At 41.8% G+C, this 21,710-nt stretch overlaps 1 protein-coding gene across 3 annotated transcripts in view; it reads left to right on the top strand.

Annotated features, from left to right (window-relative positions):
• Positions 1-21,710, top strand: part of LRCH1 (leucine rich repeats and calponin homology domain containing 1) — a 798,407-nt gene that overhangs the window by 700,311 nt on the left and 76,386 nt on the right. For all 3 annotated transcript variants that reach the window (XM_086934995.1, XM_086934996.1, XM_086934994.1), the window contains one exon: positions 12,738-12,815. In XM_086934995.1, coding sequence (XP_086791121.1) covers positions 12,738-12,815 — 78 coding nt within the window. The remainder of the gene's footprint in view (positions 1-12,737; positions 12,816-21,710) is intronic.

The following is a 21,710-nucleotide window of genomic DNA, read 5'->3' as shown; positions in this document are numbered from 1 at the left end:
CCACTGACAACCTACCTTGCCGGTGGATTTCAGCGTGATTCTCAGCCTAGGTCCAGAGGTAGACCAGTGGTTATAAAATTACACAAATGGCTGTACGGAAATGTGGGGCTCGTTTTGAAGCAGAACTACCGGACAATAAACTGAGATGTTGATGGTATTCTTTTATGTACTGTTAATCATTGGAATGATGAAAGTGGAGGTGAAACATTTTATGTTTTTTAAATTGAGCAAAATATGAGCTGGTGCCTTTTGCTCATGTTGTAGACTACGTTTGTGTTATGTAGTAAAATATTTATTCTATTTACACAGCACTTGAATTGTTGGAAAACAAGAGGCCGGGAAACGTAATCCAAAAAAATTGTTGGGAGAAACCACTTAGTACTAGGCAGTTTGAATATGGTTGAAACCAGTCAAAAGACCAAGATTACTTGTCAACAGGAGAGCAGTGTAGGATCAGTGGTGGTGAGAGGTATGGGGTTTCTTCACTCAATTGCTCTGCCCCTTGATGATAGTCCCACTACTATGCACACCCAACAAGTTCCCTTCCCTTCCACTCTACGTACTTCCATAACCTCCAGCCTTCCTCTTCACCCAGTGATCTCCCATGACCTCCATTGCTCAGCATTCCTGTGCTGTGTAGCCAGATTTGTGCACATACATGAACACATACCTGCACCTCAGCCACCTTAATGCAAGTGCCCATATATTCCCCCCACACCCGTGTGCTGCAGAGTAAAGAGTCTTCTTTTGGAAATAGTAAATTCGGTTTGTATGGAGTTAGCTTAGGAAAATTAACTGACTCCTACCAAAGTAGTATCCACCGACAGGAGGTGATGGGGACCTTCATATTTTTTTATTTTATTTAAAGAGGTTTATAGACCGGAGGTGAGGGGGGCCTTTTCATTTATTTAAAGAATTTTATAAAGTGCTGGCAAGACCTGAGGGTATTCGAGCGCTTTACAACAGATTCAAAGACCGTTTTATTTGTTTGGTTTCACGTATGCAGTAGCTTAATTTAAGAAAAAAAAGGTCCTGAAGAAAGCCTGGGCAAAGGGCCCCTTAAGGCTGAAACTAGTCGACCATTTCCTTATAGGCAGCGACATATTTGGTCAATGTCGTATCTGCAACTTTTTATTAGGTTTGTGAGAGTTTTTGTAATAATGGTTTTTCTCTCACATCTCCTTTTTAAATCACCACTTTTGAGATATCCTTCATATACATCAGTAGAGTCAGCAACACTATAGGTCGCTGCAGTCTCCTCTGTTTGTGTTTGTTCATATAAGGGTCACATGGACCGATGCAATATACTCTCCATATCTTCTCTTGTTGTGTCAAAGAGATTGAATGTTGAGCAAAGAAGGATATCCAAATGATGACACTGGCCTTATGGGGCAGTTGATGGAAATCTGACTGATTCGCAATGGTCTTAGAATATGGGTATTGTTAGTTAGTCTCTCTTTCTTTATTCTTTTCTCAACGGTTTGTAGAATGACCTCCAGATTTTTATGTATTGAGAATGAAAGAGTTCTGCCAGAGGTCTTTTGAAAGCAGATAAAAAAAGCTGAATTACAAAGTTTAAAAGGGCAGGGTTTGGAGATGATTCAAATTTTGCAAAGGTCATGCTTTTTATGTGATCTGTCAAGACGAAACTGGTCATCTGTGAACAGGGCTTTGAATTTTCCTACACTGGACAGACGTTTAAACAGAGCCAGGCTAGAGAGGCAGTGGCGTAGAAGTGGGGTGCGGTGGGTGCAGGCCTCCCCGGGTGTCATCACTGAGGGGGTTGACAAAATGGCAAAGATGTGTTTTAAACACATATTTTCCTCACCGGGTACCCCCTGACCTTGCTATGCCGCTGAACAGAGGATTGGTTATCTGCGCCCCTAAGCATTAGCACTTTGATCATTCAGGGTTAGTTAGGGTGGGAAGTGTGTTGCTCAGCAGACACTCTGTCACCAACTGGGCCATGTCATTGGTGCAAACAACAAACCCAGAAATGGGTTTAGTGACCCATAAAAACAAGTTACCAGCTACAAAATAAACCAATTTTATGTTTGTGCAAAAACACAGTTTGAAGTCTTTGCTTTCGTACTCTAATTCCAATTTTTTTCATTTCCTGTGAAAGCCATCGAATTTTGCTGCTTGCATTTTTACAAAGTTTGCAATTGGCACAACATTTAAATTCACAGTATGAATTACATTGCCATAAATGGAATTCATAAATCCAGATTATGTAAGCATTTATGAAGAATTACTCCTAGGTGCACTTTGCACTTACACACAGCAGTCTATGACCGGAACGTATAGAGCAACATCTCTTGTGGCCCAAAAAGTCTTGTAGCCCAGGAAATAAGGGTGATCACATAATAGTGGACGTTGCTAGAGTGTGAGGCAACTCATTTGCAATACGAAGAAAACAAGAAATGTATCAGGAGATAGTAGTGTTAGCTACAGTAGCTACATGTCTAAATGGGGAACCCACAGTTCCATGGTGTGCAGTGTTACAGCAACCTATGCCTAAAAGAAGTATACCCTAAAGTGCTCAGAAATGTATATTTATCCCATCGCCTGAGGTGACAACGTGGATGAGAGGTTCAGCAAAGTATGTCACAGAAGTGTTCGAACTAATAATTACCTCTGAATAATGGAAGCATTGAGTCGGACATTATTCTGTACGCTTGGTGATTAGCTAACTTACATGAAGTAAAGAAATGAATGGAGAAGTATTGTTATGTAAAGAACGTTATGTACACAGCAGAGGTAATTTGAGATAATGGTCTCTATGTTCATTTACCAATTATAAAAATCATACGATACATTTGTTACTGGTTAAGTTGAGTTCACTTCAAAAGAACATTGCATGTCCCTTAGCAGAGCAAAGCAAGATAGTCTGTGAGACGGTGGAATGAACAAACAAATAAAGAAGGAATAATAGCATGTAGTTTTGGCTCTATGTGCATTATTAAATGCGAAGTTCGTGACCTTCACTGCCTATATGCATAAGTTGTTTAACAAATATACTTATCAATAAAAGTTTTGGTATATGCATATCATGTTTTTGTAGGGTGCTTGTCATACACATGTTTATATCTTAGACATAGAAGGGTATTCTTTGGTATAGAAATGGTTTAAAATGTTTTCTAGCTATAACCTTCTTATACTATATGCATAAGTTGAACAGTAAGCTAAAGTTGGAAGATGCCCTAGTGATCATATGGGAAGCCGAACAATAAGGTAAATGTAGGGCAAAAAGAGGCAGTAAGTGTATTTCATAAAAGAATGAATAAAGCTCCAAAAACACTATGATTCCAATATCTATATAAATGTACGAATCTGGTATTCCTGTCTTACTTAAACCAATATTAGTTCAATGTATTACAATTATGGCATAGTAACCCAAGCAAAAAGAGAGTAAAAATGCGCAGGTATAGTGACATGCATCTCACATGCATGCTATTGTAATGAATGCTAGAAACACTTAGCTGTTGAGGCATTACTGAATTTCTGATTCTAGGAATCCAGATTTAAGAAAGGTATACGTTCCATGTTTGTACAGAGACTTCTAGTCGTAGATTCCTCAGACTGGATCCAGGAACTTTTGCATAGCAATGTGTTCCAGAGTTTACAGGTTTGTCATGCAATGTTGTGTCATCTCGTATTGCTCCTCCTCGAGTGGACATGACGTCTGATCCCAAATATATATATACACACACACACCACTGCTCATGCTGGCGTCAGTTCCTTTTTTTCCATGCCAAGAGATGAGGATCCTGAGCTTAAACTGTCATTGGATGGTTTAGCCACTTTGCCTATTTAGTTACGTTTTTTGTGTGCAGAATCACCCTAAAACCATAAACTTTTAAACTGTTCAAATGTTGGTTACAGATCCAGACGATGTCTGTTTCGGGTGGCTTGTCTGCAGCTGTGACTAGAAGTCATGTTGTCGTGTGCCAAGATGCGTAAGAAGGCTATCAGCGTCTGTGAGATGAAACTTGTGGTAGCGGGGATGAGAAATTCGAAGACTTATACTTGGTCGATGTCAGCAGTGTGATAGTCCTGATCGAGGTCAAGAGTGAGGACTGTCTTCTACTTGAGGTCAAGATTGAACTTCCTCAAGCTCAAGTAAATTCAAAAGGAGCCATAAAAAATAGAAACCTTGTTCTCGTCAAGGCGCCATTCAGGGTCTCATGATGCACCTAGCACCTCTTGCAGAGTCGTCCCCCATTGCGGAACAGTCTACTGCGTTGTTCTCATTCCAACTTCCTACAGATCAGGATGCAACGACAAATAAGCTCCAGCAGCAGCTGAAAAAAGCCATGGATTCAATTGTTGGTGCTGTTCCTGATCTGTCTGTTATGCCTTTGGGCTCCAAGGGGACCTCTGGCTATTCAGACCTCAATGGATCTATCCCCGATGCCTGCTGCGTCTGTAGGCCTTCTTTAGAAGTCCTTTCTATGTCAGCTTTGGATCCATCAAACAGGGACCCAATGACACCTTTAGTACCACCTACGGCACTCTGTCTGATGCCACAGCTTACTCTGCATAAGCTGCTGGCCTGGTTATCGATGCCAGTACCGACGTCACAGGTGCCAATTGCAGATATTCTTCTTCTTTCAGATACTGAAGCCAATGCACCATGTACTATGATTTATGTTCATTCTGAACCATATCTATACAGAGAGAATTATCTTTTTGATGTGAGATGTTCATGCTGATATTTGGCAAGATCTGCAAGATCCAAGTGGGCATGATACAACTCCAGATGTAGGTTTATTTTCTCCTACTCCAGCTATGGGCACTGAAGAGCCAACATCATTTTCCTCAGCTATACATAGGTCAGCTGAGACTCGTGACCTTATTCTGCCCACACAAGAGGAAAATACCACATTATTAACAGAGATTTTAGATTCTGCTTGTTCATTACTATAGCCTTATAGCCCGCCGTAGCGGGCTATTCCAGCTATTAAAGGCCCGCTGCAGCATTAAAGGCCCGAACCAAAGGCGAGGGACTTTGACAAGGCAGCAGGACTTTAGTAGCCGATATAGCCCTGCTACGAAGGGCTATAAGGCTATTGGAACATTCTGCCACTAGAGGGCAGAATGTTCTAACAAATTAAACAAAGGTTTCAGGGAGCGTGAGGGGATTGAAATCCCCTCAGGCTCCCTGAAGCCTTTGTTCACAGCCACAAAGAAGCATTGGAATGTTGGAGCTCCAGGCTTATACCAGCCATTATAAGCCCGGTGCACCTCCATTGTTTTCAATGGAGCTTCCAACGTTCCAATGTTCTAATATAGCCTTATAGCCCTTTGTAGCGGGCTATACCGCTATTAAAGGCCCGCTACCATGTTAAAGGCCCGAGCCGAAGGCGAGGGACTTTAAAAAGGTAGCAGGACTTTAATAGCCGGTTTAGCCCTGCTACAAAGGGCTGTAAAGCTATTTGAACATTCTGCCACTAGAGGGCAGAATGTTCTAACAAATAAAACAAAGGCCTCTCAAAGCTCAAGGGGATTTAAATCCCCTCGAGCTCCGAGAGGCCTTTGTAAGACATTGGAATGTTGCTCTACGGTCCTTTACCGACCTGTAGAAGCAGGGAGAACTCCATTGTCTACAATGGATCTCCAAACATTCCCATGTTCTAATAGAGAGTTTATTTCCTTTTTAATGAAGCATTAACAGATGTCGGAATGGGTACCTGCACTAAGCTAGGATCTTTCCCTCCAATAAATTGTCAGATTGCTAGACAACACTAACCGACCCTAGGAGATCCGGTTTCTTCAACAACTGACTCGTGGATGAATGAATGTTGGAGGCTTGTGATAATAAGGTGTATTCTTCACTTAGTTTGGGCCTAAGATCAGTCATTATTTCCTGTCTTTTAGGAAGAAATTCCCATGATTTATGGGACAGAGCATCAAATGTGTTTCCTGCAGTTTCACAGGATCCTCGCAAAATTTAGTGAGGTGAAGTTACTGATGGACAAGATGTGGCAAATTTTTCTTTTAAGTCAGGACTAGATACAACAGATTGTTTGGAAAAGCATTGAGAATAAGTGGGATTATTAGACACCCTGCATGGCTCATATTAACTAGAATTTCTACGGATGTTCAGCGTTCAATAATGGACATGCCTTTTGATGGTTGAGATTTAAAGTTACCTTTGCAACCGTAAACATTTTCGTGAATTTGCCTCCAGGTGTGTAACTCGACTTCCAATGCAGAAGCATCAGCGTACTTTAGAAATAGTAAATATTTTTAGGTCTCAATAAAACCAGCTTTAGATGCCAGTTGATCACCAGAAACAGGTTAGGGGGCAGCAGAAAAAAGCAAGGGGCTTTCACCCCGTATTATCTTGATCTTCCTCTATATGATGGCTCAGTAGTTCATTGGTCAGCAGTTATGTTAGTCTGACAAGAAGTCCCTTGCAGTGCATGATTGTTAAAGTGTCAATGCACTGAAAGGAAGGCCCAACTCCTACGGTACTTCTCATGGTGCTGCTACACTCCGTTCTGCTGCACTTCAAACTCTGCATTCCTAATGCTGCTTCTCGAGTACTTTCTGAATGCTTAAAGGAAGATTGGTGCATATCACCATTCATCGCGACTCTCCAACTGTTAAGGCCGACCAAGCAATGATCAACTGGTTACCAGGTCGCAGGGCTAGCATCTGCCTTGTATTCAAAAGCACTTCCGCGAGACCTTGCCTGTGATGCAACTTTGTTCATTCAGACTTGAAGGAAAACCTTCATGTTTTTTAGTTCAACTTAATACTTTGGCCAATGTCTATGTTGATGGTGTATTCACTATCCCCTTTGGGTTACCTCAGTGACTACCATGAATCATGCCCAGGTAATTTACCACTGTGGACATGATTGTAAAAAAAAGCATCACCTATGGTGTGAACCTGTAGTGTGACAGGGGAGGCTGAGGTGAAAGTAAAGAAACATGTAAAATAGCCAGATAACCTTCCAGGGATCATAGAGTGATTTAATGAGCTCTTGGGTACAGTACATACCTTTTTAGACCTGAATGACTTCGTCATTAATTCCTCAAAACAGTTCAATCAGATGTATAGAAAGACAGGTGGGCTGTTGGTCAGCCCCCTTCAACCATTTGCTTTTGTTTGTTTTTCATGGTTTTCATTGCTTGAGCAAGGAAATTGTATTTTGTGAATTGCTAGTGGTCCCACTTCTGTTCTCTTTAGGTTTTGGTGATTGGGCATCATGTAGACCTTTTGTTAGATTCCAAGAAACCTGTTTGCATTCTTCAATGTCCTTGCTTGACTGACAAACCAACATTTTTATTTGCCTTTTTTGTTTAGGGTGCTATTCACTAATCTCTTAAGCATGTTCACTTGTTTTACTTTGCTGTCATGATAACATGTTATTGGATTTACAGCAATTTCGCCATCAAAAAAGCTGCAAGTTAGATAGTGGGTTAATGCACATGTAGCAGACCCTGGATGCATTTTGCAGCGCACAGATACTAATTCTACTAAATAAAGTATAGTTTCTGGTCAGGTTACCAGTTTTGATTGATCTTCCACGTCCTTCTTCCTTCAGGGATTGTAATTGTTCAGCAGGAGACAAAATATACATAAATATAACATAAACGAAGTACAATAGTGTTGGCTACTGCTTTAGTCACCAATGGGGCTTCTTTGATTACCCCCATTTTTCGTGTATGGGAACACAGCATCCCACTGCCCCTGTGGCTAAGCTGGTTAGTTGTTATCATAATTATAGTGTGTACGTTAGTTTCTCACGTACCTTCACCCATCAATTACAATTGTTAGTCTCTCTTTATTGATTGGTGAGCTTGTGCATGTGGTATTGTAAATAGACACGTGTGAATGTAATAATGAGTCAATGGGTGCATGAATAGGTGCATAAGGACAAGGAGGAGTTACCGAGCCCATGGGCAAACAAAGGAGTGACTGCATGAATTTAAGCATTCAGGCAGTTTCTGTTAAAAGGCAGGCCTTTTGGTTTTGCCAGTGGCTGTTTATATAGTGGGCACATTGTCTGATGTTTTCTACATCCATTTTTAGGCCTCACTATAAACCGCTTTGGGTGTCCCTGGTACCTTTTATTACCCATTCTTTGATATAGACATAGAATAGGTTTTACTCTTTCACAGGAGTAGTTCCCTTGTTGTTTACATATTAAGTGTATCCTTCTACTTCATATGGCGTGCTTGCATTACAGTGCATGAGGTGCTCTTTTGCATCTAAAAAGTACACTGAACAATCACAATCTGTCACATTAAATACTTTATCGCATACATGCAATACCGACTACCAATACCTCCACTAAAACATATACCACCCCTAATACCACTGCCCCTACTACCACCACCAATACAAATATTGCCACTAATGTCACTATCAATGCCAATACTGCCAACAATAGCATTCATAACACTACCAACAATACCACCATCATCCGTGCCACCATATTGACACATCACAATTACCCCGAATGTTGCCATTACAGCTACCATTACCACTGATATCATCACCACCAAAACAACCACAATCAATTTCGCAGCATCACTACCTCCATCAACACCGCTACCAAGTATTGGCAAAGCTAATAGGTTGGGCTTTAATTTGCTAGTGCACGCTGCATTCTTTTGTTTGCATGTAATGTCATATTGAAGCTGATCCACTGGATTTTGCCAGTGCTTGTTGAACAATGTTTTTTTCTGACATTCACTGTTCTTTGCTTCTGCTACATTTCTTGACCCTGAAAGGAAGGCATTATGCTCACCAATTTGAGTGTTCTTACAAATGTGTGTCCGTAAAGATGGCAGTCTTCTGGCCAGAGCGGGATGCTGAGATGTCAAATTGATATTAACATTGTCACAAATCTGATTGTTATTTACAAATTCTTTTATGCTCAAAAACATCAATAGCAGCCTTAAAAGGCAGCACATATGATGCAAAAATTGTTTTCTTCTGGTTAATTTGCTGCCAATCATAAGCCCCTGTGAGAGGTCATCAGAAGAAGTTAAATTGAGGTCAATAGTGAAGTCTAGCTCTTTTTCACCACCTTTGGTAAATCAATCTGAAATGTTCACTTTTCTTCACTGGCTTTTTTTATGATCTTGCTGATTGCTTGTTACCAAGAATGATTGTGTGCTAGAATTTTAGTCCAGTGGGATCGATTGAAATGAGCTTGTACTATAGCCTCCAGAATGCATAAGGCTTTTAAATGAAAGGGCCCAAGAGTAACAGAATGTCCATGACAGCATAGACGCACTCTGTGACCTTACATGAAAAAAATACCCCTTTAGGTTTTTCTACTGACTCTCTTTGGGTATTTTTTCAGATGCCTGTCGGTGTCAGTAAATGGCTTCCAGGTTTACATGAACTAAATTATTCCATTGCTTTATCCTGAGATTTATACAGGAATTCTGATCACAATATTGCAATATTCAAAAATAGAATTACTACTTTAGGTTTTTTATGTTGAACACAAAGCTGTTTTACTATGAAAGTACTCACAGCACCTTCTGCAAATTATAGGTTTTTTTATGTTGATTTTAGTGTTGTGTTTTTATGTCGTATTTTTTGTATGTTAGTACATACCATGGCTGGTTCCAACCTGAAGCAAAAGAACGATGGGTTAAACGCAGATCTCTTGGTTTAATCCAAAAGATTTATTCAGCACTCCATCCATCATTTGTTGCCGCAGCATGATACGTACAACAGCCAAGCAAGGCAGCATTACATGTAATTATGAATTGTTAAAGCACAGCGTCTTCGCTTTTTTCAACTGTATCTTCGCGTGAGACAGAAAAGACATTCCCGAAAAAGGCCACGTTAATGTACTATAAGCCTCCGCTTTGCCGGCCACAAGGGAAAGATATGAAAATTTCACAGTGACTACTCTTTGTCCACAAAATTATTAGATAGATTTTGATATTTACTAATCTATCTAGTCATAGTCACCTAAATAATGTTTCATAGCTCCAGGGCTGCCCTAATTTGTAAAAGAATAAGTCAGCTAACACTTGCATAAAGGACTGATTGGACAAACCAATGGTGAGAGAAAGAGGCTGCTGAAACTACCAAGGCCTGGCCACTCTTCTGCTGAGCCCACTGCAGGCTCACATGCCTTTAGAACCAAGCTGGCCCTGTACCAGAAGTCCCGTTACTGAGCCATTTTGTTGTACCTCTGTGAGCTGTGCTCAGGATTGACTTCCCAGTTCAGATATCTGGCACCTCAGTGGCATTCTGCATTGTTTGGCAAGTCACCGTGAGTGCATCATTTTCCCCTTCCAATGTCCAAAGCCTTGGGGCAGCATAACCAATCCAGATTATGGCCCACTGGTGAAGCAAGCCCTGGAGTAGATGGAGAACACAACATCCCTAATGACCAGCTGGTTTGATCCACACATCTTTTTCTAATGTCTTCCCAATAGCAAGAGGACTTCATGTCTAAAGATTTTTAGTGCATTAGTGTGACTCACCATGGACTTCTCTGCATGCAAACTCTCTGGAATGCAAACTCTCTGGCTGATCACACAAACAGAAACATCACAGATAGTTGGGTCCTGTGAGGAACCATCTGTATGCAGCACATGCATAAATTATGCGGAACAACGGTGTTCCTAAGAACAACTTAGATCTGTGGATGGGACATACCCAGGTGAGTGACAGGGAGCATACATAAAAGGGAGTGCAAATGAGAAAACACGCTGCTCTTCTAAATTACACCTCAAATCTCCTCGTCTAAGTGGTGCCGTAAGTGTGAGTGTATTGACCATTATGGCAGCCCTGTGGTATATTTGAACGAGTGACCCACTTTGAAATAAGTTGTTTTCTGGGATATTGATTACCCCGAGTCAGATGCCAGTGAGAGCACAAACAGGCCTGCTGTACAGAAGTGGTGTGTACACTGTGAGAAACCCGTTGCCTGTTGCCGTCGGATTGAGTTCCTGGAGATCTTTATCGCCCTGTCCTGAAGAGGCCAGATTCGCTGGAAGGCCTAAATGCGACCTCGTCAACACTTTCCATAAGGAGGAGTCATTGTTTTGAAATATTTTGGAAATTATTGCCATTTCACACACTTGAAGATTTGGGTTTTGTTAAGTCATTAGTTGAACCAGTTGTGTATGACTACCCCTTAGTGTACCCCCTAGATTGAATAGGAGGACACTCAGCTGTTGCTGTAATATTGTTTTTGATTGGGTGAAGAAGAAAATTATTTCATGATTTTTTTGATTTTTGTATGAAGTGTATATGGCGTCTTTTGTATTCATTGTAAATAGGTGTGTACATATGTATGTATATTTGTGTATAGTGAAAAAAACTTTTGATAAAAGAAATTAACGGAGAATAATTCTGCTTGATTACAATAAATAAAATGTGTAATCATGTCCTCATCTGTTAGTGGTGATGTTGATATTTTGTTAGTGATATATAAGTGGACAAATGACACAAACAATAGGAGAATTTTGAGTCCTCTATTGCAGAAATAGTTAGATATATTTTTTCCTCCTTTTTCCACTTTTTTCAGTCTTCTGTAAGTGTGAGAAAGTGCACAAATAATAAGTACCCTGTTCCACGGAGAGATTTGGGAGTAAAGAAATACTTTTCATCAAAATGGCATTTTCCTTTGAAGGGAAAACAAGGAATTTTGATGGCTAACAGGTGATCCTAGTGCCAGTGTTTCTTTTGTATCACAGTCTCTCCCTTACAACACACACCAGCATGCCCTACTTCTTCCCAAAGCCTTGCATCTACAGCTTATCTTCCTTCTCCACATTGCCTGGTGGCACCAGCCTCATGCCTGTCACTCATCACTCTTGGTGCTCGGCTGTCTCCAGCTCTTGTTTTCGAGTCTCTATTCTTGCACCTTGGCATCGTCTGCTCCTCTGTGGCATTGCCCTATTGCTTCATGGTCGATTCATCGTTTCTCTCCCACCATAAGTGCACTTGTGAGGGCACCTGCTTTGAATGCCTCCAGTGGCCTCTCACCTCAACACTGACCATATCCAGTCTGACAGGAGAGCGTAGTGAATGAGTCAGAAGAGAGGAAAACAAAACCAGCAACCTCCATATGTGAAGATGCCAAGAGTTAGCCAGTAGGGCTTATTGGAAATGACCAATCCAGGCGAGATAAGAGTGTGCATAGGAAGATGGGAGGGATGGTTAGCCTGACCAATATCTCTGGAAAGAGTGATCTAAAGGAAGGACTGTCTGTCGTAACGACATTTGCTCTTTTTAGTATTAACCGAATACCCTGAGAATGAGGATATCGCGCTGTGTGTGAAACCATGAAGAAACCTGGCATGAAGCAATTGGGATTTCACTAAAGAAAGGAGGAAACCCATTGCATGGCTTGACAGCACTTTGGTTTCGGAGCACGTGGCTGTAACTGATTAAATCTAAAACCAACTAGGTGGACTGTTTCTGCTCATTTCTCCATCACTAACATTTTACAGAAATCACGAGATATTTTTAGTATTTCTGTGATCATTTCCTAACCATGTTCAATAGAATCTCTGTAGTGTGTAGAGGTATACAGTTAGAGAAGTCAGTCGTGCGAAAGAATTGGATGAGAATTTTACATGTAGTAAATTCCTAAATTTGCACGTGGATCAGATAACAGCCTTACATCTCCCCAGTGCAATGACTCCTGGACTAGAATATGTTGCTATATTTCTGTCTTTGTGTATTTTCTTTCTTTCATTTTTCTGTACACTAATACTTTTGTTATTCTTTATTTACAGCCAAAATTGAGCATGGCCAAATGCCGGAGGAATGTGGAAAACTTTCTCGATGCTTGTCGGAAAATGGGAGTGCCAGAGGTACTGTAGTGTTTTATTCATACAGGTTGTTACATTTTGAAACATTTCTCTTGTAATTCTCAGGCCTTTATTTTTTCAGATTTTTTAAGGGGATTGGTGTGCTTTGGAAGACTTTTTGGCTATATGAATACATAATTCCACCTGTTTATACGAGACCTTTGAAAAGCAGTGGGTAGATCTGCACCGCTGTTACTCTATATTTGAATGCACCCAATGTGTACATAACCGTTTAATAAAGTTTTTTTTGGGAGAAATCCACGTTTGAAATGAAAAAAAATCCTTTGACATGCAGGACAAGGATGCAACTTATTTGACGCATTCATGACTCATTCTAATGAAAATAGTTACGCAAACGTTTCAAACTGTTCATCTTCTATTGAAAATGAGATTAGACATTATTTCAAGTCTCTTTTATTAAATTGCTTTGAGATTTGAAGTAATCAGTTAAAAACAGTTTGTATAAAGTTTGATGTGCAGGACACGAAAAGTGCTTCCTAAACGACGTTTTAAATAATCAATTACTCTACACAGATTGATTGTCAAGTTCGAGATATTTCTTGTTGTAAATTACGTGATGTATTAATTGCATTAATTGTTAACTGCTGCACACGGACAAGATAGCACCTTTCATTGAAAGGTAAAACACGGTTGTGATTTACTGCGAGACACCTATCCCTTTCAAATATAACAAGAGGTATTTCAGAGGCCTGGTTCCATTGTCCTCTGAAGAAAAACGTAAAATAGCATTTGTAAGTTCAAGACAATTGGGCACCATTTTATTTTTAAGTTTTACTCTGTCTTTTCACATAAATTGTTTAGAATGATGATAGTGGTTCATGCCTCTATGTATCTGCTAACACTAAGGCATCCAGTTTTACTTTTGTTCCCACTTAGTTATTGTTCATATTTGAAACAAGCATTTACAATGCAATGGTTTTGCCTTTGTTAAAGTTAGAGCTATTGGCATTGCTCTTGACATTATTTTTATTTATGTTTTTTTTAACATAAAGAAATGGCATTGTCATTTACAGCAGCAATGCGTCACTTTTGCGCCATACAGCTACGTCAGAAATACTGATGTATCTGTAACTCCTTGCGACATGATGCGCCATACAGTAAATATGACGCATCAGGTATGTCGCAAGAAGTGCGCACTGAGAAGTGACGCAGCGATGCGTCATTTCTCATAAATGAGGCCCTTTGGATTTAATCAGTTGTTCCAAGATCCTGTTGTTTCATCCCATTTTGTCTGGTTCTGAAGCAAGGTGACTGCCGCTCCCACCCACTGCAGCAATCATCAGGCTGACAGCGTTGATCACAGTGAAAATGAGACATTGATCCCAAATGGACAGAAAGCTCTTAGCCACATTCATCCCAATTAAAATCAAATAGGCTTCTGGCTCTGCTAAATGCAGCACACATCCTAAGATAGATCAATAACCAAAGATGGTGTGCTGTTAACAGGTTTCATATACAGCTACTTGAAGCACCTCCAGGTCCTGGCTCAAAGGTCAGGAGCATTTAATGTTGAACCGAAACATATTGATCTTAGGAGGCGTATTATTTATTTTGCAACTAACGAGCAAATGTTGTCTTCTCTATTTTGCTTCTTTAGTTGCTCGTTGCATTAGTCTCAGTACAAGTTGCCATGCCTTGTCTTGTTATCTTACAGTACTGCTCTGCATTCAGAAAATCGTTTCAGAGATAAAAGTACAGGGAATTCTAGGGTGGAAACATTCTGTGCTCCTGAAGCAGACTTATTGACCTAATTTGTCATTATAATAGAAATAGGATTGCAACCAAATAGGCTGAGGAAAGAGAAGCTGAAAATGAAAATACCAGAGGCGGCATGATTCTCAGTCCTTACATAGTCACTCAGCCTCCCTGTGACTCGGTATCTCTCGTGATAGTTCTGTACAGAATAGTGCGTGCCTCTGTGACTACAGGTATTACACAAAAATGTAATTAATAAAGTTGTAGAATATACTGAGGTTTCACACATTCTGTAATGGATTTAGTCCCAATAAACACGATAATAACACCAACAATATTATAATTATGCTATGAACAACAATGGTATTAATAGTAATATTAACACATGTCCAAACATCCTCAAAGATTGGCTAGTACTGAGGAGCGCGCCCTGCCATCCTGAAAAAAGCTGCACAGAAATGTTATTATGCCAAGGGGGAGTAGATGTAAGTTTTGCGCATTTATGTCTCAGTCACGTGGTCTAGTGCCTCCTCTGTTTCCATGGACTGAGAAAGCACTGCCTACGCTCAGGGGAAGAGCAATCCTCACAATAAGCCACTCTTTCATCGAGGCGGTGTCACACAATGCACGCTTCGCTTTGTCCACAGACATAAACTCGATGAGTTCTGAAAGGCATGTTTGATTGTTTTGTAGATTTCTATCTGGGGGATTATTTGCACTGTTAAATTATTCATATTCTCCACAATTGAAGAATTCAGGGCATTTGGTGTACTTTAAAATCCTACCGAGTGTATACGTGTGAGGATAATATTCAGATTGCATTTCAAAACGTTTATAAAAAAGTGTATTACACTATTAGTGGCTAATGGAGCGAAGTAACAACAGCAGTATTCACAACATGATACTATTGTCCACCAATTGTCTATTGCCGCATACAAACTCTGGCAGTCACCCAAACATCACACTGTATGCAAAAATACGCACAGACACCCATGCACAACAGATACAGTATCAGAACACCACTCACCAGGCACGCCCTCAAAAATGAATGTGCCCGTCTGTAATGCAACTGGTGCCCGTGTAAAGCGCTCTGACGTCTTCAGGTCGAGTTCGCGCTGCATAAAACTGCAAAAACAAAGCAAACAAAAAAACATGAAACACACACCATAAACTTATTTCGAGAGCTTCTTCCCTTGAAGCCATTCAGTCAGAGCGTGGAACTCTTCAGAGACACCCATGGAGCAGGCTGCCCCCCACAACAAACTGCAAGCTCGCAATTGCAAGGTCGATCAAGGGTATTGACAACAATATTGCAACATCAAACCGGAAGTGATTGTTAACGTGAATGCGATAGTAAAGAGCACTAATATAGAGATATGCAGATGTTGTAGTCCACAATCATCTTTTTATTTTGTACAGTCGTACCCAGAACGCATTCACCATTGCACTTTTCTTTCCTGCTACATCAAACCCCCCTTAGATGATTTGCCTGCGTGATTCCCAAGCAGCTGGGGATTTGTTTGGAATTCAGTGGGATCTGTCTTTCAATTTGTCACAGACGCAGTCTTTCTGGGCTTTAACTCCAAAGCATACTTGAGCCAAGCCCACAGTGGGAAGAAAAGCTCTGTGATCTGCCTTGCTTCAATTACACGCTACTGATAAACTCAGACAGCTTCAGATTTCGATAGTGGCTCAGGCTCAGACTCACCGGGCTCTCTTGGGCGGGCTCCTCCGGGCGGCGGCCTCTCTGCTGGGCGGCGGCGGGTCTCCTCCTCATAATGAAGCACCGCCTTCTCCTTCCGCCGTCGTCCTCCCGAGTGGAGCCGCCAGGCTCCCGATCCACTTCTCCTCCGGGGCGCCGGGAGCCCCCAGCAGCGGCGACGCGACCTCTCCTCTTCCCCGGTCTCCCTCTGGGCACGGGAGACCGGCAACTCCCGCAAAGGCTTCCCCCAGGCAGGGGGAAGCGGAACAACACGTCCTCCCGGCCCCGCCCACAACCAGGCGGCGGGCCGGACCTCTGCTTCCGGGGAACAGCCAATGGCTGCGCGGCAACTCTCCCTGGGCCACCCAATGGCAGCGCGGCCCTCCTGACGAGCCCACTGGCTCTGGTCGCGCAAGAGGGCAAAGTGGTAGGATGCAGTAGTGCCGGCAATGCCGGACCAGACACGGGGGCGTTCCCGGCGTCCCGTGACGTCGGCAAAAGCCAAAGAATGTCGGGAACGCCCCCGTGTCTGGTCCGGCATTGACGGACAGGCCCCTCGTCCAATGGCAAGGCTCCGTTTACGGAGCCAGCCAATCACGGACGAGGGCCGAACCAAGCCACACTATGCAACTCAACAGGATTTCGCCTGCGCCGAAAAGATGCGCAGAGCGCATCCTTCGGCGAGGCAAAACCTAATGTCCTGGGTGGGAAGAAACAAGAGATCTTTATATTGTCCAAATGTGCATTTATTTAGAATTGGCAACAACATGCCTAAGATCAGAAGAGAGAAAAATTTATGAAATATAAGCCATTTGTCACTTATAGCTCACAGCTTATTATAAGCTGAGAAATAAATATTTGATAAAAGGCAGAACATATTAAAGATGGGCTGGAAAGGATATATAGGCCCTACGTCTCAACGCATGAACGTGAACAGAAATGCACTTCAATGTTTTGGAAAGTGCTCGTTTCACACGCCATGAATAGATTTCAGTATAGCGTCATTTCCATTATTTACTCCAAACATGTTGGTCGTCATTTAATTGCAGTTCACCGATCGGAGTACTGCGATCTAAAAAAATTCCACTACAGTTTGTGACAAAATTGTGACAGCCCTTGTCAATACGGTGTCTCTATAACAGTGGTGCATATCCCTCACTTATTGTAGCCATTCTTGTCATCATACTAATGTCCATGAAAATTGCATTCCTCTGTTTGAGGGCAAACTGGGTTATTTATGCAAACTGAAAAAATTGTACATCACAGAATACTAATTACCCAAAAATTGTACTTCATGGTTATCTGCATATTTTTAGGGCTCGCCTGCTGATGCGCTTGCGCATAGCTGGCGAGCTATATTGTGGCTTAAACAGAGCTTAACCATCTCGGCGATTTGTTGCAGTGCCCGAGAAAAACAAGCTCAATGCGCAAGCGCATTGGCAAAAAGCGCGTGCACATCAAAGCCACCAGCCTCCTCAGGCATCTCAAGCTTCCCCCAGCCGGCATTTCTCCTCCCCTAATTATTCACTGCACGGCTGGGAGGCACATCAAAGGCTGCTGCTGCCGTGACTCGCATTTCTCCTCCCTCCTCCCCTTTCACTGCCCAGGCCGGCCGTACTTTCACTTTACACGGCCGCCAGGCCGTGTCTCGCGTTTATTTTAACATGGCATCTTTTTTTTTTTTCCTTCTTTTTCTGGCTCAAAAGGCTATGTTTCTGATTCTTTTATGCTTTACAAATATTCGTGAGCCCTGTTTTATCACTTTTTTTTTCGTCTGGTCTCTACCACAGTTTGTTTAATTCTATATGCATCCTGTTTTCGCACAGCGCCCTGCATTCTCTTGTTGTCTTCCTACAATGGTTGTGATTTAGCCATGCTATGAACTCGGGGAATTCACATTTACAGTTTTTCAGTGTTTTGTATTGGCATTTCCTCAGAGCAGAATTGAACGCACATTCCCCATCGGTGCATGTGATTAACTTCAGCGTCATATTTTAATGATTTTAATGTGCATTTATGGGGAAGAATATTCAGAATTAACATTTTAATCTCGAAGAAGGACGCATCTGTGCAGCATTTAACTTTTCAATGGTCTTTGTTTCCTTGTGCATCGGTGAGTGTATTTAGCATCACAGGGGGCCTCAGATGCATTCTTCTGATCCGAGATAAAGCACCTTTGATTAGACACTCCCCGAACAGCCTATGAAAGCAGACACCGTCGGTCCCTTCAATATGCAGAAGGCAGATGAAGGCTTTCCCGCACTAATCCACCCCTCCACCCCACACCCTCCAAATGGTAGTTTAGTGTGCTACTTAAGCAGTAGATCTTCATATATATTTATTTCTCGTTGTTCTTAAGCATCCTTTGCCATTGCAAGTGAAGGTGAACACACATTTCCAACTTATATTGCAGCAAACCCCCCTGTGAATCTCAAGTGGGGGCCCGCATGGTACTGTTTTGCAGGGGAATGCACGCCAATCTTGTACATAAACATTCCGTCTGACTAACGACCTGTGGTGGCGGAAAGGGGTGATTCTCAAAGCTATTTGCTCCTTCACGCTTAATTCACATTTACAGTTTTTCTGTGTTTTGTATTGGCATTTCCTCAGAGCGGAATTGAACGCACATTCCCCATCGGTGCATGTGATTAACTTCAGCGCCATATTTTAATGATTTTAATGTGAGATGATACTAGGTAAGTGTAGCGGAATTTGCAAGCATTAGATGACCTTTAGTGAATGCTTAGCAGTCGTAAATCCTGCTCTTTATGCATGTAAACGTGTGATACGAGCGCAAATGGCTTTATGAATTAGGTACTTAGACACAAGAGGATTTTTTGTGAGTAAGTCCACTGCCATGCACGGGGAGTGAGCATTTCGTGACAGGAATACCATGAACGTTTGTAGACATACCCAAAGTAACTTGTTTCCGGTTATTCACAAACACCACCCATTTCCACTCGGATGGAGTTGTACTGCAAGTTCAAGGCTGAATTAAATCACCTTTCCCGGTGCAATGGGCAGCAAATACCCCCACATCGGCGCATGTATAAGGGTAGAAGTTTCTCCAGAGGCGTAAAATCTTCTGCGCAGAAACGCTTCTAATATTCTCACCAAACAATAGTGAGTAAAGATACTCCACTGCCCACAACAGAAGAACTGAAATGAGGGATTCACGGCCCCTCTTATCTCTCCGCTCTCCTTACTCTCACCACTCTCCCCTCCCTCTATCACCTCAATCTCCCCTCTCCTCACTATCCTCACTATCCCCACTCTCCCCTCTCAAAACTCTCCTCTCTCTCCCCCTCACTCCCCTCTCCCCTCCCTTTCCCCTCTCCTCACTCTCCCCTCTCCTTACTCTCCAATCCCTCTCTCCCCTCCCTCTCTTTCCCCTCTCTCCCCACTCCCCTCTCTCCTCACTCCCTTCTCTCTTCACTCCCCTCTCTCTTCACTCCCCTCTCTCTTCACTCCCCTCTCTCTTCACTCCCCTCTCTCTTCACTCCCCTCTCTCTTCACTCCCCTCTCTCTTCACTCCCCTCTCTCTTCACTCCCCTCTCTCCTCACTCCCCTCTCTCCTCTCCATCTCTCCTCTCCATCTCTCCTCTCCATCTCCCCTCTCCTCACTCAACCCTCTCCTCACTCAACCCTCTCCTCACTATCCCCTCTCCTTACTCGCCTATTTCCCCTCTCTTATTCTCTCTCACCTCTCTTCTCCTATCTACTCTCTACCCTCTTACCTCTCTCCTCTCGTCCCGCTCCCCTCAGCACCACCACAGCATCACTCAGCGCACCCACAGCATCACTCAGCGCAACCACAGCATCACTGGTTCAAATATGTTCTTTCAATGTTTCAAGCTGTTTTCAAGCGTTCACGCTTTATTACAAATCACAAAAAGATGTTAATATTTTACTTCTGTTCTTGGATTTTCGTCGCAATAAAAAACACTAAACATAATCTTCACAAAAGTTATTTACAAAAGTTTAAGCTATTGCCATTACAAATTAAATACATTATTTAAGTATTAATTATTGAAAAAAATTAAAAGCCATTGTTATTTGTAATATCAATACATCTAAGTCACGTAAATACAAAACATGTTGCATTACAAATGCTATAGGTGTCACATTTGCGAAAGGTATAACTATTGCCATTGTAAATGACAAAGCTAATAATTTAGCCATTTTAAAAAATAACACATAAATAAAAAAAATCATTTATAAGACCAATAGCTCAAACTTTCCTAATGCGAGCCCTATTGCATTTCCAATGCTTGTTTAGATAGTAGCCTGTTGTTGTTTTATACAGAATGGTTTCATTTATTAAATATATTTGAATTGGGTAGGCTTTTGGTGTTTAGTATTCTTTGGTGTCGGAGGTCACTTACTGTTATGACTGTTAATTCATGACTTGTTTGGATATATTTCATTAGTTCGATTAATCAAGATTTCTATGATATTACTACTAATACTGTTTGAAGCCATGGCATGTGAGACTGGTGTAAAGTCAGTGTTCGATTCCTGGTCCTGTAAGCTGTTGTAATTCAGCAGGAGTCCTGTGGCTGGGAGATCTGTAATAACATTGGATGTTTTCAGCCTCCCTCTTCCAAGTAGATTCTCTGTTACACTCTATGGCTAAGAATTTGCTTGGAGGAGGCAAAACTGAAAGAAAATGAAGTTAAGAATCATGCCATGTGCACTTTGAAAATGGCAGACCACACCACGTTGCACTACTAGATTTTTATAACCTGCCCATAATCTGTATAGCTCTTTAGCTTGTTGTTTTAGAGAAATTGTTCTGGAAAATGCACTGTGTTTGCTCTATTTTTCTAAGTTTTCTTGACGAAGGTGAACCTCAACACCGCATGGCAGTATTACACTTGCCCGGTACACTCTAGTATATTGACATATTTTATTGCTACCCATTCAGAAAGTCTTTTTTGCTCTTTTGTGCAGAAATTATGATATGAAATACACAATTTGGTCCTGTTTTTTATTTTTAACTTTGCTTGAAAAATAACTCTGCTGGACTCCCCAGTGAAAATCGGGCAAGAAGTTAATGAAGTTGTGTGGACCCAATGTTCCCACTGTCCATGTTCAGTACAAGTAAGTAAGTTGTTGCGTGCTTGGCTGCGATACGGTGAAGTCCTTACATCCTGTTACTAAAGCCAGAGGTTGGCTTGGCCTAGTGGCGATGAATAGAACTGAGAAGTCGCTACTGTTTCTGCGCCAAACTTTTTATGAACAAGTAAATAAAATGGACTCTCTCTTAGCACGTAGACTCAGTGGAACTGGGACAGCCAAAAGAATACCCACTATGAAGGGTAAAGATGGCAATCCTATAGAGGAGACGCAGGGAAACAACAGGCATTTCAACAATATTACTCAGTTCTGTAGTCAGTGGAGCTAGTGAGTCCCTGTGAGATAAATTACTTTGTTTGCTCTGCGGAGCTGCTGAAATTATTGAGCACCAACAGGTTGGT

This window comes from Lissotriton vulgaris, chromosome 8 (genome assembly GCF_964263255.1).
Source record: "Lissotriton vulgaris chromosome 8, aLisVul1.2, whole genome shotgun sequence".
In the NCBI taxonomy this organism is placed as follows: domain Eukaryota; kingdom Metazoa; phylum Chordata; class Amphibia; order Caudata; family Salamandridae; genus Lissotriton; species Lissotriton vulgaris.
This window is presented reverse-complemented; position numbering and strand designations above follow the sequence as displayed.